This window comes from Caloenas nicobarica, chromosome 16, assembly GCF_036013445.1.
Source record: "Caloenas nicobarica isolate bCalNic1 chromosome 16, bCalNic1.hap1, whole genome shotgun sequence".
NCBI classification, from domain to species: domain Eukaryota; kingdom Metazoa; phylum Chordata; class Aves; order Columbiformes; family Columbidae; genus Caloenas; species Caloenas nicobarica.
Genome location: NC_088260.1, coordinates 7340939 through 7355602, shown reverse-complemented (window position 1 = coordinate 7355602; position 14664 = coordinate 7340939). Strand labels below are relative to the sequence as shown.

The following is a 14664-nucleotide window of genomic DNA, read 5'->3' as shown; positions in this document are numbered from 1 at the left end:
GCAAGTCCGTAGTGACAAGGCACGTCCAAGGACAAGCCAGGAAGTCAGTCACAGCTCAGTGTGCAGATCAGCAGGGTTCATGGCTAGGCGCGGGCATGGCTGCGTTGGAGATGGAGACAGGTACACCTAGGACATAGCTCAGGCACGAACTGAAGGCCTGAGCCTGAGCTTAGACAGAGTCTGTGAACAGAGGGTATAGGTAGAGGGCCCGGTGAGACTGGTCAGTGCAGCTAAGGCCTATGAGTGTGCTCAGGGCCCTGGCAGTTCCGCTATGGGAAGGAAAGGCTACAACATTCCCCTCTTAAGCAAAGACATGTTGATGAGGGGTGTGAAGCATGTACTTATGCCCAAATGTACTTATGCCATTAGATCCATCTCTCAAACATGACAAAAATTCATTATGCAGCTCTCACTACGCACTGCAGATGCTTGTCTTTCTCCTAGAAAGTATATGCCAAACTGCCTGTGCTACCACACAGCCAGGAGAGTGTTCATTAACCTTGAGCAAGCCTAAGCATTGGAGAAAACTAACCCTCAAAATGCCGCAGAACCCACTGCAAAGATCTTAATGCTAAAAGTTTCTCGGAGCATGCCAAAGATGGATGTGGTACAAAATAAACTGAAACAAAAAAAGTCACCTGCCCTGGTACTTACAGAACTCTCCTTGAACGTGGGACGCTGTGCTTAAACACCTCATCTGCCCAACGTGGAGAAATTATTTGAACCTGTCACTCAGGGCAGGCCTTCTTTACTGTGATTTTCTGCTGAGTGTTGGTTTGCTACATGTGCTTTGGTCTGAAAATCCCAAGTGAATGCACTAACTGCTGAGAAGAAAAAAATCAGCTTTCTTTCCCTTGGTCTAATGAACCTGATATATGGAGAGGACTCTTTCTCTAGGGAAAGATTGAAAGAGACAATGATCTCAAAATACCTGACAATTAAGCAGTTAAGCATGTACTTGTCACATAGATGTCCTTAGTTGTTAAGAGTCATACCTCAGATAAGATGACACAACTGATTTTGCTGGAAGTGAGAGGGGCCTTCTGACACTTCTGTCACTTCCAGCTGCATTGGGAAGCATCCTCATGAGGTACTTCTGGAATGTGTTTGTGTCCAAATCTCCCCATACACTGCGAATCAATCTTCTAGTCTGATAGTGGGGATTCTGGTAGGGGGTTTACCAGATGAGCATTGCTACCCATCACAGCCTTTTAAAGTGCAGCCCTAAATGTTGGCTGATGAAGATGAGAGTAACTGGAATGACATTTCTCACTGTTCCCACAGTGCTGTTCAAGGTTGTCGTGGCTGTTCCTCATGTCATATTTACCATGGGTCACCCTTGGATTTTTTCCTTTGTTTAAATGTCATTCTTTGGATCACCACAATGAGATTTTTTTTTTCTCATGAACCTAAGAAGAGGAGTAATGGGTTGTGGTTTTTGCTTGTTCTTATTTCTATTTTTGCTCTTAAAAACAGCATCTGCTTTTGGGGATCCTCACTTCTTCACATTTGATGGTCTGAACTTCACCTTCAAAGGCCAAGGAGAGTACACGTTGGTGGAGTCTGATCTCACATCCCTAAGAGTGCAAGGGAGGACACAGCAGGTACACTTTCCGAATGGTAAGTTGGTAAGAGAGGAAGCAGTGATGACAAATAATAGCTTCTGAGGTTGGTTGATTTGCTCTTTACAGTATAACACCTATCTTCTCTAGTCTTCTTTTTTGGCCGTTTAGGAAAGGTCAACATTTTGAAGCTAATCAGAAGGCAGACAAAATGTTCAGGAAAAAAACCCAAAACCAAAACAAACTTCCTAATCAAAGATTATTTGATAGTTTTATTGGGTATGAGTAATGGAAGCATAAGGTTTTCTACTGTATTTAAGAGCTCAAGAAAACAATTCTCATTTCCTTCCATGCCCTTTCCCATCTATAAGGAAACATAAGGTTAGTTCTAGGAATCAGTCGACAGCTGTAGCTCCCAGCTGATGCTTTTTTACTGTGTTTGTGGTAAAAGTGGCATGAGTCACTGAGCAGTTAATTCTGAAGATCAGTTTCTTAATTTTTTGTTCACTCTGTTTCCTCTTTCTGTCATGCCCTCCCTGAAATTATCCTCGATTTTCCCAGGCCTTACTCACAGGACAGAATATGCAAGAACATCAACCAGTCTTCTTCAATGGCTCAGCCACTGCCATTGGGATGAAGAATTTAGAATTTAAAGACTTTTTTAGCATTAAACATTCTGCTTTCAATATACTGTACTGGTGGGAGACTTACACTGTGAGTTTTTGTGTGACTTACATGCTTAACAATTCCCTCAAATTTAAAGAGTCATATTTACTTATTTTTAGGAAATATCTGTGGGCTTTTTTGCCTATATCATTATAACCTTCCATATTTGCTTTATATCATGTTGGGCATTTTGGGGGGTTGTTTTCTTATTTGGAAGGAACTGGTGCTCAGGTGACAGGCTTGTCTGCAGTGGCCATGCAGGAGAACAGCTCTGATGTGATCGAAGTGCGCTACTCGGAGGATTTGAATCTGGAGGTTCTGTTGAACCAGAAGGTCATCAGCTTCTCAGAGCAAAGTTGGCTGGATCTGAATGGTTAGTTAAACATGTCAGCCTTATAAGCTATTGTATTCTGATGGAGTCCATGTATAGTTAGAAATATCTCTAGATGCATGCATTTCAACTCTCTTTTCAGTGTCCTTTTGTGAAACAGGCTGCAGGTCACTCCAAAAATTATGTAAGGAGTGAAACAAAGAACAGGCAATGTCCCAGCTCATTATAATTTATTTTATTATTACATTACTTTCTTCAGTTCAGTTGCTGCCAGTTTGAGGCGAAATCAGTGGTAGTGCATGGTTGGCAAGGCCTTGGTGAAAGAAATAAAATTGAGAGCATGAGCTCTTACCTTTCAGGAGCTCTTTTGATTTGTCAGATGTCATTCCTCTATTCTTCTGCTGAAAAGACTGTGAATAGTTGACTTTCTTCCTCCAGGGGTGTGATCATTTGATTAGTCTGTATAATAATTTGGCAAACAATCTAAGCATTATTAGAATTTTAACAGTAAGCCTCCTGTTCAGCAGAGGAAGTTTTCTGTGGCTAGCAATTAGTATTTCTCAAATGGCTGGAAAATATAATGAAGAGCAGAGGGAAGGCTACATTGACAGGTCGCTGCAGAAGCAGGGAGATGCAGGAAGGGGGAAAAAAAAAAAAAAGACAATCAAGAAGCAGAGGACACTTGTTACCCCTGAGAGCAATGCTTCCAGGTCACAGCCACTATCTGATTTAATCATCTAATATCTTAAAGCTTCTGCTCTGGGACACTGGCAGAAGGCAGAGCAGCTTGTATCAGCTATATACTACTCTGTAGAAGCCATCTTACTATGGTTGTAGGTATGAAGGTGTGGCCTCCCTTTAAATGCTTCTTAGAATGTAGCCCAGAGTGGAAGGGAAGAAAAGCTTTATGAAAAATTGTTAAAACTGATGACACAACAGTCTGTTCTCTATGAATGATTAGCTATTTTGTCCTCTTCTTCTCATTGTTATAGGTCTCTTTCTTCATTCTTCAGCTGATCAGAACATCACAGTGATGTTCTCTTCTGGGTCTGGTGTGGAAATAAGGGAAAGCGGAGGATTTCTGTCCCTCACAGTTCTGCTCCCAGAGGAGTTTATGAATCACACACAGGGTCTCTTTGGGGTAATGAATGGCAATACAGAGGATGAGTATACCTTCAGGAATAAAACCACCATGTCAGTTCATGCAAGTCCCCAGCAGTTGTTTGAGTTTGGAGCTAACTGTAAGTCATTTATCTGGTCTATTATTACATTTTCTTTACTCATTCAAAACAGCTTGTGATTTACAGACCAGCAAATGAAGTCTGTGCTAAGCAACTTATACTGGGAGAAGAGATGGGAGTAAGAGAAGTATAAGTATGCCCTCCTCCATGCAAGTGGGTAATGTACCTAGGCGAATGATTGAAGACAGAATCACGATGGAGCGTCCTGCACTTTGGTCCATCAAGAGTCAGAGCTCATATTTCACAGCTTCCACTTCCAGAATTCCGTCTACTCTGGTCAGCTAAACACAGCATCACCAGACTAAAGTGTTACAGAAGTATAGCAATACCTAGGGTCAGCTATTTTTTTCCAGAATATTAGCAATGTTTCCATCAAGTACCATGCTGACAATTTTAAAAATCATTTATTAAATCACAATTTAATAATAGTCCCTTTTAAAAAGAGGGTGTGTGGGCGGGGGTGTAAAAGAATGGCTGCTTTTGTTTAATGATAGTGATTAGGCTGCTATATCTGGCCCGCAGCATTAGACTGGTCAGCGTTCCTCCTGACATCAGGTTAGGAGATAGGCCAGAGCATGATGCAAAATACCCTCTAGCTACCAGTTGATGTCTGTATGAAGCACAGCATCGCTGTACTCTAGAATTCAGATGATACTGAAAAGTCTCACTGCTCCTACTTGAGGAAGCTTCTGATTTAGCAAAGTGAAAATGAAAAGCAGGACCATGGCAGATATGATAAATTTAGGGACATGCAGGATCAGAATTTGTGTTGCTTGTAATGTTTGGTTTAGTCAGCTCTGTCTGAGGTACTTCTTTATCACCATTTTGCCAGCAGGCATCTAAAACAATCTTTATGTAAAATCATAGCTACAAAATTATTTGGATCTAATTTTAAGTAATTGATCGAACACCAGGTTAAGCAGACACTAACTTTAGTGCTAAGTTAAAATGCTCCATATGAAAAGAAAAATAATCTTGAGAGGAAGGAAGCTGTAGGGCTTCACAAATCTCTTCCAGCTGCAGCTACGTTTATGTAAATAAGCACTTGGATTAGTAGCAGAAGGTGCTATAGGTCTGTAGGCAATGTTCCATATGAATCTCTCTTTCTTTCTCTGTCTCCCAAGGGGCTGTTGAAAATGGAACTTCCCTCTTTACTTATGACACAGAGTTCTTACTGAACAACTTCTTTTATGAGGAAAAGCACAATGCTTCCTTTCTGCCCGTGTTCTTTCCTTATGAAGACCCTGCTGATCCCTTGGTGAAAGAGATGGTCTTGCTCTGTGACTCTGACCCATTCTGCAGATTCGATGTCCTGACAACAAGGAGCCTTCAAGTGGGAAGTTCCACAAGACTATCTCATCAGAATCACAAGCTGCTGGTAGAAAATCTACAGCCAGGTGATGCAACATTCCACAAAGCATCCATCACTACAGTTCTTTCTGCAGGGCATCTAAGTAGTTAACACTGTTCAAGGAGGCTTTACTCAGCTGTAGGTTCACGGACCTGTAAACATGTTTATTGGGAGGAATTGTCCTTGTACCAAGAAGACTCTGCACTGGTAGGATACTTAGAGAAACATAAAATAAATTTCTTTCAGTTTCTTCCACTGTGTAGAACCCTTCTCTTCATTTTCTGTGCTTTCATCTGTCTTCCTCAGGCTTCAAAATATATTTTTTTTTAAATAAGAAAGTATTGTCTTTCAGTTGGCCTAAAAATCTTTGTCTTTCCATAAGTTGCCACTAAAATGTCATTTGAATCATTGTGATGGAGACTTGCTAGTCCAAATCCAAAATACTTTAACTAGATGTCTCTCTTTTACTAGTGATCTCCTGTGGCTGGCTGGATCACCCAATCAATGGAAGAAAGAATGGAACTACCTACCTGCTGGGCTCAACCATCAGTTTCATCTGCAATCAGGGCTACGAACTCACTGGGTCAAAGGAAAGAATTTGCCAAGTGACAGGGACCTGGTCTGGAGAGGGACCCAGATGCATCCTGGGAACAGGTCTGTTTCCTTTTAAAATGTTACAAATTGACATTAAAAATCATTCTAATGAACAAGGCAATCTCAGTATACAATGATGGCCCTTGACAAAAGCAACTTCTCTTACTTGGGAAGACATTGGACATGAGATTGCTGGGTTTCTAGGAAGACTAATATTCAAATCTAAATAACAGGTGAGTTATGGTGCTTGTTTTTGTTTTTATTTATTTCATGTATCTACTCTTTCTAAGAGTTTTGGGCTACATGCTTCCCTTTCTCTAGGTTTGGCTGAAAAGAATTGGTAGGCATGCTTCTTGAGTGGACAATGTAAAATAAATTTCAAACTCAGTCTTATAAAACCTGGAAAGCGTAATACTTAGCTAAGAATGATTCCATAACAAAATTTAAAAGGCTACAAAAGAATCCTTATTTACAACATTATTTTAATGTAATTTTCTTATATAAATGTAATGTTCTTTCAGCAGCTTTATAGATATATATTCTCTGCATACACATAGAGAACTGGAGATTTTTGAAATCCTTTAGTATCCAAATAATTTGAGCTACTTTTCAAGTATAAATAATGGCACAACCCCCAGCCATTTACTGTCATCCTTCATTCTGCCATCACTAATACAGTTTTAACCTTCGTTGCAAGTAACTGGGGTAAACGTATACTCAGTCTGAGCCATCTGAGGGGTGGGTTATGAAGTCGCATTGTAAAATGAGTGCCTTAAGAGAAACTTTGCAGAAAAGGACCTGAGGCCCCTGTGTCCTTGCAGCAAAGAGGGTTCCTGGTGTCCCAGCCTTCATGAGGCAAAGTATTGCCAGCAGGCTGAGGGACGTGATCCTTCCCCTCCGCTCAGCACTGGGGAGGCCGCAGCTGCGGTACTGTGTCCAGTGCTGCGTTCCTCAGCACAAGAGAGACATGGACATGCTGGAGAGAGTCCAGCAAAGGGCCATGAAGCTGATCAGGGGCCTGGTGCATCTCTGCTGTGAGGAAAGGCTGAGAGAGCTGGGAGCTGTTCATCCTGGAGAAGAGAAGGCTGAGGGGCGGCGGGACCTTGTGTACAAATACCTGAAGGCAGGGTGCAAAGAGGACAGAGCTCTGCTCTTTTCAGTGGTGCCCAGGGACAGGACCAGAACTGGTGGGCACGAACTGAAACACGGGAGGTCTCCTGTGATAGGATGAGAGGAAATGGCTGCAAGTTGCGCCAGGGGAGAATTAGGTTGGATATTAGGAAAAATTTCTTCATGGAAATGGTTGTCTGGCATTGGAAGGGAAGTGGTTGAGTGATCATCCCTGGAGGGGTTGAAAAGATGCGTAGATGAGGTTCCTAGGGGCATGGGTTAGTGCCAGTGTTAGGTCAACGGCTGGACTTGATAATCTTGAGGATCTCTTCCAACCAAAATGATTCTATGATTCTGTGACTCTTCTGAACTTCAGGAAACACTTTTTCACTGTGAGTGTGGTTGAGCACCGGCACAGGTTGTCCAGAGAGGCTGTAGAGTCTCCCTCCCTGGAGATATTCAAAAGCTGTCAAGACACTGTCCTGGGGAGCTGACTGTGGGTGGCCCTGCTTGAACAGGGGACTCGGACAAGATGACCTCCAGACATCCCTTTGATAAGAGAAACAAAATAGGAACCTTTCCACCTCAACCATTCTGTGATTTTAGACCAGACACAGCCCATGCTTGTTGAAGACTTCCATGCTTTTGTTCTAAAGGATTATGTTATCTCATAATATATTATTCTATACTAGTAAAATTATTGTGTGTGATGTAATAGTATTCAATATAAATAACATAAATTTATTACCCCTCTTGTGTCACTGCTCTTAGATTATCAATTAGCCTGGGACTGTTTGATTTGTAGCAGTTAGGCTGTGTCTATGATTTACAAGAAACCGCCCAATATTTTCTAAGTTTCAACTTCATTTGTACGCCACCTCCTACACTCCAAATGTCCTCAAGATGGCAATGTTTCAAAGCACCACGGTGATGCAAGGGCACATGGCTGTTGAAGCACTTTTAGTGCTGAGTTAATTGTTCCCGAAAGTGCCCTTCAGATAATTCATATCAACAGATTCTCCTTTCTGAGCATCTTCCAAAGAAATGTGGAAAGTGCACAACACATCAGCAATGAATTCTTGGCCAACTGACAGGTTTCATCAGCCTTTGCAGGCCCGAACCAATTGCTTGTTCATTTCCAACGCAATTCTGCGTGTTTAGTGGTGTTTGTGAGATGAACCGCAGTGAATTTGGGCAGCAGACTGTGGACTTTAGGATAAAGAATAGTTATTGAACATTTGCACGTACGAAACAGGGAATATTGCTTAATTTTAAATAGATGAGTGAATGTTCATGGAAGTTTTCTTGGACCAGCCATTGTTAATAATCAATATACATCTGATTGTGTTCACAGGGGCCAATCTCAGTAGTGATGCTATTTTGGAAAGACTGAAACTAGAGGTATTTCAAAACATTTCTGTTTAATATGATAGGCCAGAGCATATGGCGTACTTCAGTTAACTGTTGAAAATATGAGAGATTCAGAAGTTTAGCAGATAATTTAGCATGCTTCATAGTTCACAGTAATATTAGATCATCTCTCAAAAGTCTGAGAAGAATGAGATCTTTGCAAAGTAAGGCCAGATCTTAAAAAGTCAGTGGCAAAACATTTTGCCAAGCTGAAAGCTAAGAACATTTTTCCATTGCTGCCATCGACCGCATACATACTGGATAGGAGCCAGTCAGTCTCAATAAGCAAACTGGATGCTGACATTTACACTAGAGAAAGAGGGGCAAAAAGCCAGCCCTGAGAGAGCTGAGGGAAGGAGCTGGAAGATACGCAGAGATTAACTGTGTTCAGAATGACAGAGTTATACCGCAGCTTTATGCATGAGCAAACAAAACCCGCAATGCTTTCCAGCACGTGGTTTCCTGAAAGACGACAAAGAGCAACAGGGTGTGAAATAATTTTATTGATCTGATTGTAACAAAGACCTTCCTTACTATTTGATATTTGGGGTTGTAGTTCATTTGTAATGTGAGCCAAAAATTATGATTTTTGTCAGCCTCGGGAAATTGGAGTATGGCAGTGCTGCCCATAGCAGCAGGATACCGACAATACTGATAACTGATTGAGACTATATAAAATACAAATTGCCTACTAGTTCTGTGCCCTAATAATGGCGTTCATATCTAGCCTTGTTCCTCCTTTTGCATCATCCGATATGCTGCTGCGTATCAGTCTCTGTCTGAGACACAGCTGAAATCCAGTGCCAGTTTTCCTTGTGTTGATTCTAAATTCAGCATAAGTACAGAAAAAGTCTTCATGTTGTCAACATTTGTTGTTACGGAGATTGGTTTTCTTCACTGTTTTCCTCTTTGCACAGCAGAATGCTGCTGTTTCACTCACACCCATTTTATCGAGCCCTGTGACGGGGGGCCTTCTTGGTGCCAGGAAAATGCTGACAAAATTAATGGACAGCACTTCCAAATTTCTGGGCGCCTGAATGGGTGACCACTGACCTAGCCACTGTGATTTGTGGTCACATTTTTACTTCCAGCATGAACTGTTAAAAAACACTTTTTCAAATAATTTATTTCATGCTGGTCAAGAACACAGGGCTCAGCCCTCTGTTACTGTCAGCTTCCACGAGTACTCCTTTGCAGTGCTGTGCCCATTACACTGCTGCAGCTTTGTGGCACATCACATTCAAGCCCTGTATTGCAAATCACCAAGGATTTTTAGTTGCTGTATGCTTCTGTTTTTCAAAAGCTAGAACAATTAAAATAAAGGCATGAGGACTATGAAAACTGGATAGGAAGAGAGATGAAAACAAGAAAATTGAAGACCAGTTATTTTGCAAAATCCATTTCTCCTTTTCTGTATTTGAAGTTTGAAATGCAAATTATGCTGTTGGGCCTACATATTGTTGCTTTTGAGTTTTGCTTCTTTGAATTAAAGTTTCCGTGGAAATCCTCTGCTAAAAATTATTTTGCTATTCTTCTAATTTACAATCCCACTGCAAATCTTGCCAGTACCATGGCAGCCTCCCCTCACAGAATAGCCCATACAGGAAGAAAGACAAACCATTCAGCAAAAGCAAAAAGGAGAATCTAGTAAAATCAGAAGTGAAATCCAGCTAAAAAATATAAAATCTTGGCAATATGTATACATGTGGTCTGTCTGAGACAGACAATAATTTGGTGGTGTTAAGTACCATCTGGTTTTGTCTGTCCTTTTTTGTTTGTTTGTTTTTAACCCCTCCTCTTCCCACTTTCAGGTTTCATTTTCCAGGCTCAGGCTCTCTGTAAATACAATTCCTTTTGGAAAGTTGTCAGAAATCTCATTAGTCTTCTGCACTTTTTTTCAGATGAGGATGTCAAAAAACACTAGGTCCTCTTATTATGGAATTGTTGTCTGTTTATTGTTTCCAGGAGACTGGCTGCAAAACATACTAAAATCAAGAAATATAACCTGAGATTATAAATTACATGCAAAGATTTCACAGTAAAGGCAAATCATCCCTGGACCAAACTACTGAGGCCAGGGTACCTGCCCGTAAGGTGTGTGTAAGCCAAACAGAAGTTTTTGAGCCTTGTAGCAGAAGTCACTGGATGAAGGACCAATGCCTGTGAAGCAGTTTGTGAATGCCACTTCTTTCCTTAAACTTCAGTATAAAGTAGATTGGAAACCAGATTATCTATTGTAGGATCACAGACGTGTCTGTTACATTGCTCTGCCATCACCGTGTGCTGGGCTGTAGTTTGGGCAGGTCTTCCTGCAGGCGTGACAAAGTGACGGAAAGAAGGGCTGGCAGAAATTCAGCCCAAATACACTACAGCTCAGATGCACCACTGCTCACCTATCTCTAGATTTGCTGTGTGCTCCATGACACATGCGTGTAGTGCTATCACCAGGTGCAGAAAAAGGATATAGCATTGAATCTCCGTTGACCTTAGGACACCACAGTGTCTCAGACCCAAGGAACTGCACTAGTTTGATTCTTATGACAGTGGACCTGGGACAAAGTTGGTCACACTGGGACTTGCAGTTTTTCAGCAGTGGTACTCCACCAGGTATTTTCCTTAAAGCATACAAAATTCAGGAAGCATTGTTTCTTCAGGACAGCTGACTCCACATCCTGCATCTCCTAAAATTTTACTAATCCTCTTATGTGTTATGAAAAATTTATTTGCATGATATCTTTAGCTTCCGTTGCTCAGCACAATCCTACAGCATCCTGCTAGCACTGTCCTACATCAGCAGAAAAGTGACAGAACTGGTAACCTGCAACTCTTTAACAGAATAAGATAACGAGGAGATTTGTTAATCAAAATTTGTTTCATGTCTGGTTTCTTTCTATCTTTCATATGTCCTTATTATGCAATCACAGAATTAAATTGACAGTTTTAGTGTGTCCGTACTGTCTGATGCAGTCCACCATACCCACATCAGAACAGTGGCTTTTGCTGTCTTCTACATGGAGCATTAAGCAGCAGAGGCAGTTGCGAAATTTTGATGCCAAAATAAAGGCAATTTTTAAAGCAATCAAACTGTATGGAAAAAGGATCGAGAACTTGTCAGTTGTTGGGATTGGCAGTTCTGCATAAATATTGTACATTCATGATGTTGACTACATATTAGCCACTAGCCCTGCTCTCTTTGTGTTAGAACAGCTTTTGCCACCACCTGCCCTGTCACATGTAGGAACTATGTGACCTCCTACTCTTTACCAGTTTGTTCCACAAACACAAACAACAGTAAAAATTATCACATGTGACTATATTCAAACAGATATGAAGAAATGTATCAATTTCTTCCTGTGTTGTTGTGGCTGGTCTCTGTTTTTCAGATATCAAACAAGTAATTATTTTGGGCTGTTTATTTGGAATCACCGGTCTTGCAGTCCTGGCACGTCTAACTTTCTTATGCAGAAAGGAGAGGTAAGACTCAGTTGAACTGAAAACACAAATGAATCTGCTAAAGAAATAGCAAGGTTTTTTTACCTTTTAAATATTTTTTCTCCATGACAAAGAAATCAAACGTGGTATTTTCCTGCTGCTATATTTTATGTGAAACATCAAATCTGAATAGTCCTTGTGTCCTGCTAGGAGACTGTGAAGCAAAGTTGGAATTGTATTATCAGGACAGGCAAACGTGATTGATTGATTGATTGATTGAGAAGGAACAGACTTTTTGGTCAAAATAATTTATTGTTGAGCGATAAGGCTACCTGATTAAAAGTGTTCTGTTTCAGAACAGGTGTGCTCATGATACCAATAGGTAAATTTGATGTATCGTCTAAGGAGTGCGTTGCATGATACTGTAACTTTCCACGTGTCTTTGAACTTATTCTCACTTTTAGATATGCATGAATTTGCCTAGAGAATGCTTATACGTCTCGTGTCAAAGAGGTGAATAGAATTTTAAAGATATATCAGTTTGCTGATAGTTGTGAGGGTTGCTAGGTAGTCGCAAATGTATCAATATTTGGTGATATGTTTTTCCTTAGCAAAAAAAAAAAGCCAATGTAAGGTCCAGAATTTACCAGTGAATCCCAAGTTTCCTGCTTACTTAGACTTTTTTCCTCTGTCTTTTTTGTACTCAAAACCCAACCCACTTTCCAGACCCTTCATTATCAGCGATTTCAAATAAGTGACATTTGCCCAGTTTCTCCTTTTGCTCCTATAACTTAGACCATTGCAGTAGAAAACAGAAATTGATTGTTGCACAGAGATAACAGCTAACTTTTAGTATTCTCTGATTTCATGACAGGTTGCTCAAATAGAAAGATTGCTACATATTTAGTGCTAGAGTTAGGTTAGGTTATGGTTGGACTCAATGATCCCAAGGGTCTGTTCCAACCAAAATGATTCTATGATTCTATATCCTTCAGTCACTACTTTTGGTAATTTAAATATTTTGGATCTTCAGTAGTGTATGACAGGGAAAGGATATTGTTCCTTGGGGGAGGTATGTGCTGGAATTACACAGAATTAGTACTTTAAAAATTGGTGCAACATTACTATTCCACCTAATGCAATATTCTTCTCACCTTGATCTAAGCAATGGCATTATGGTAATGACTTTTAACAGTCATCTCTAGCCTTTTTAAAAAAAACCTTTTCCTTTGTTTTTACTTCCAAAGACACAGGGGCAACCAGAAACTTGTTTTAGAAGTTCCAGTTGTATCTGAACAAGAAACAATGAAATTCCAGAAGAGTTTTTAACGAAATACAGAAGAAGCATAGCATAGGATTAAATCATCCACAGCAACAAAGACAGACTTTCCACACACAAACAATGGTTGTATATAGTATGCTGTCATTTGATTTCTGCTTTCAATATAATGAGTATTGAATTCTATGGGAAATGCTAACCAACTCGCTGGGATTCTATCGTGGCAGGCTCAGCCTGCTGTCTGTTGTGAGCAAAGGATAGTGCTTCTGAAAGGATCAGTCTCAAAGTCACAGGCATTATTTTCTTCTAACAGTCACGTTTCTGCCAGCAGAAGCAGAGTTCTAGCAAAATCAAAAGAGTTAACGATTTCTGTGCACTTTTCTTCTTTCACTTGAAAGCTGGTAAAATAAAAAGGTTCCTAATCTGCCATGCTGGTCATTATCGAAGAAACATTTGCCTTCTCTGAGGCCGTGTAAGGCTGATCTAGATAGATGTGAAAGTGGCTGCACAGTCAGACGGGTTGAATTTGCGTGTTGTTGGGGTTTTTTTAGTAATGAGGGAGAGATAATGAAGATATTTAAACGTTGCATTCTTACATTTTGGCAAGTCTCTGAATACCCACTCAAAGTGTCATTTTGGTTTAATTTCTGACTTAATTTTTGAAAGGGTACAATTGCAGGGGGGGAAGTGGAAATACCCAGAAAATTAAGCCTTTCCTTCCAGGTTAACTTATAATGATTTTTTAAAAATCCGTCTTTATTCAGCTGTCCAATTAGAATCCATCTTCAAAACAAAAAAATCTGTTACCTGCACTGGAAATGTTTTGCAAAACGTGCAATATTTTCCTTGAATAACTGTAACATACCTACTGTTTCTATTTTAATATCTAGCTGTATCACAGTGTGTTTAATTATCTTCATTAAAAAGTTATTTCTGAACTACTACCTTGTACAGAATCCTTTTACCAAAAAAAAAGAAAAAACACCACTTGCTTTTGCCTACATCCCAAAAGACTTGTGAAGTCAGTTCTGTATTGTGCAACTCTTTTCGATAGTGAAAGAATTACTAACTTTTGCAGGTCATTTGGTCTGGTTTTCTAAGGTCTTTAATTCATAAACCAGCAGAAAATCATAGTGCTTTCAGAAAGCAAGGACAAACTATGTAACAAATTTACAGGAAAACTAAATGAGTGAAACAGTACAGATTTTACATTATAATGGGAACGAGACAAATTGAAAGAAATGCCTCAGACCATGTATTATGAAGTACAAAATTATTCATTACTTACTAGCTGCCGTTGCTGTTGCCGTTGTTGTTTGTAAACAGAGACCACAGACCACAAGCAGAAGAGTCCAAAATGAGAAGGAGTGATCTTGAATACAGTAGGTTGAAACAAGCAATTCTGTACAACAGAAAGAAAAAAGTCTTGTAAAAAAAGAACTTTGAAAGTAGACTGGGGAATGGTCATTGGCAACAAACTCACTGTCCATTGCCAATGTGCTACAGTTTAATTAAAAAAAAATGTACAACTGATGTAGACACATGTATCAACTGTGAGTGCAACTGATTAGTGGAGAAAGTGGGCAGCAGAACGAACAAAGGTGATTTTGCTTGAGAGTGCTGGAAAACTGAACTGGCTTTTTCAAGATATATAAGGTTGATTTTGTGAACTTCATTATCAATACAGT

At 40.1% G+C, this 14664-nt stretch overlaps 1 protein-coding gene across 8 annotated transcripts in view; it reads left to right on the top strand.

Moving 5' to 3' along the window:
* Nucleotides 1-14664, top strand: part of KREMEN1 (kringle containing transmembrane protein 1) — a 60316-nt gene that overhangs the window by 9911 nt on the left and 35741 nt on the right. For 4 of the 8 annotated variants that reach the window (XM_065646035.1, XM_065646034.1, XM_065646033.1 and 1 more), the window contains exons 6-10: nucleotides 1477-1620; nucleotides 2446-2601; nucleotides 3552-3800; nucleotides 4925-5197; nucleotides 5623-5805. In XM_065646035.1, the coding sequence (XP_065502107.1) occupies nucleotides 1477-1620; nucleotides 2446-2601; nucleotides 3552-3800; nucleotides 4925-5197; nucleotides 5623-5805 (1005 nt within the window). Of the gene's footprint in view, nucleotides 1-1476; nucleotides 1621-2192; nucleotides 2277-2445; nucleotides 2602-3551; nucleotides 3801-4924; nucleotides 5198-5622; nucleotides 5806-11648; nucleotides 11740-12944; nucleotides 13787-14664 lie in introns of those variants that run through there. The other 4 variants (XM_065646039.1, XM_065646038.1, XM_065646042.1 and 1 more) reach the window with 3 other exon arrangements.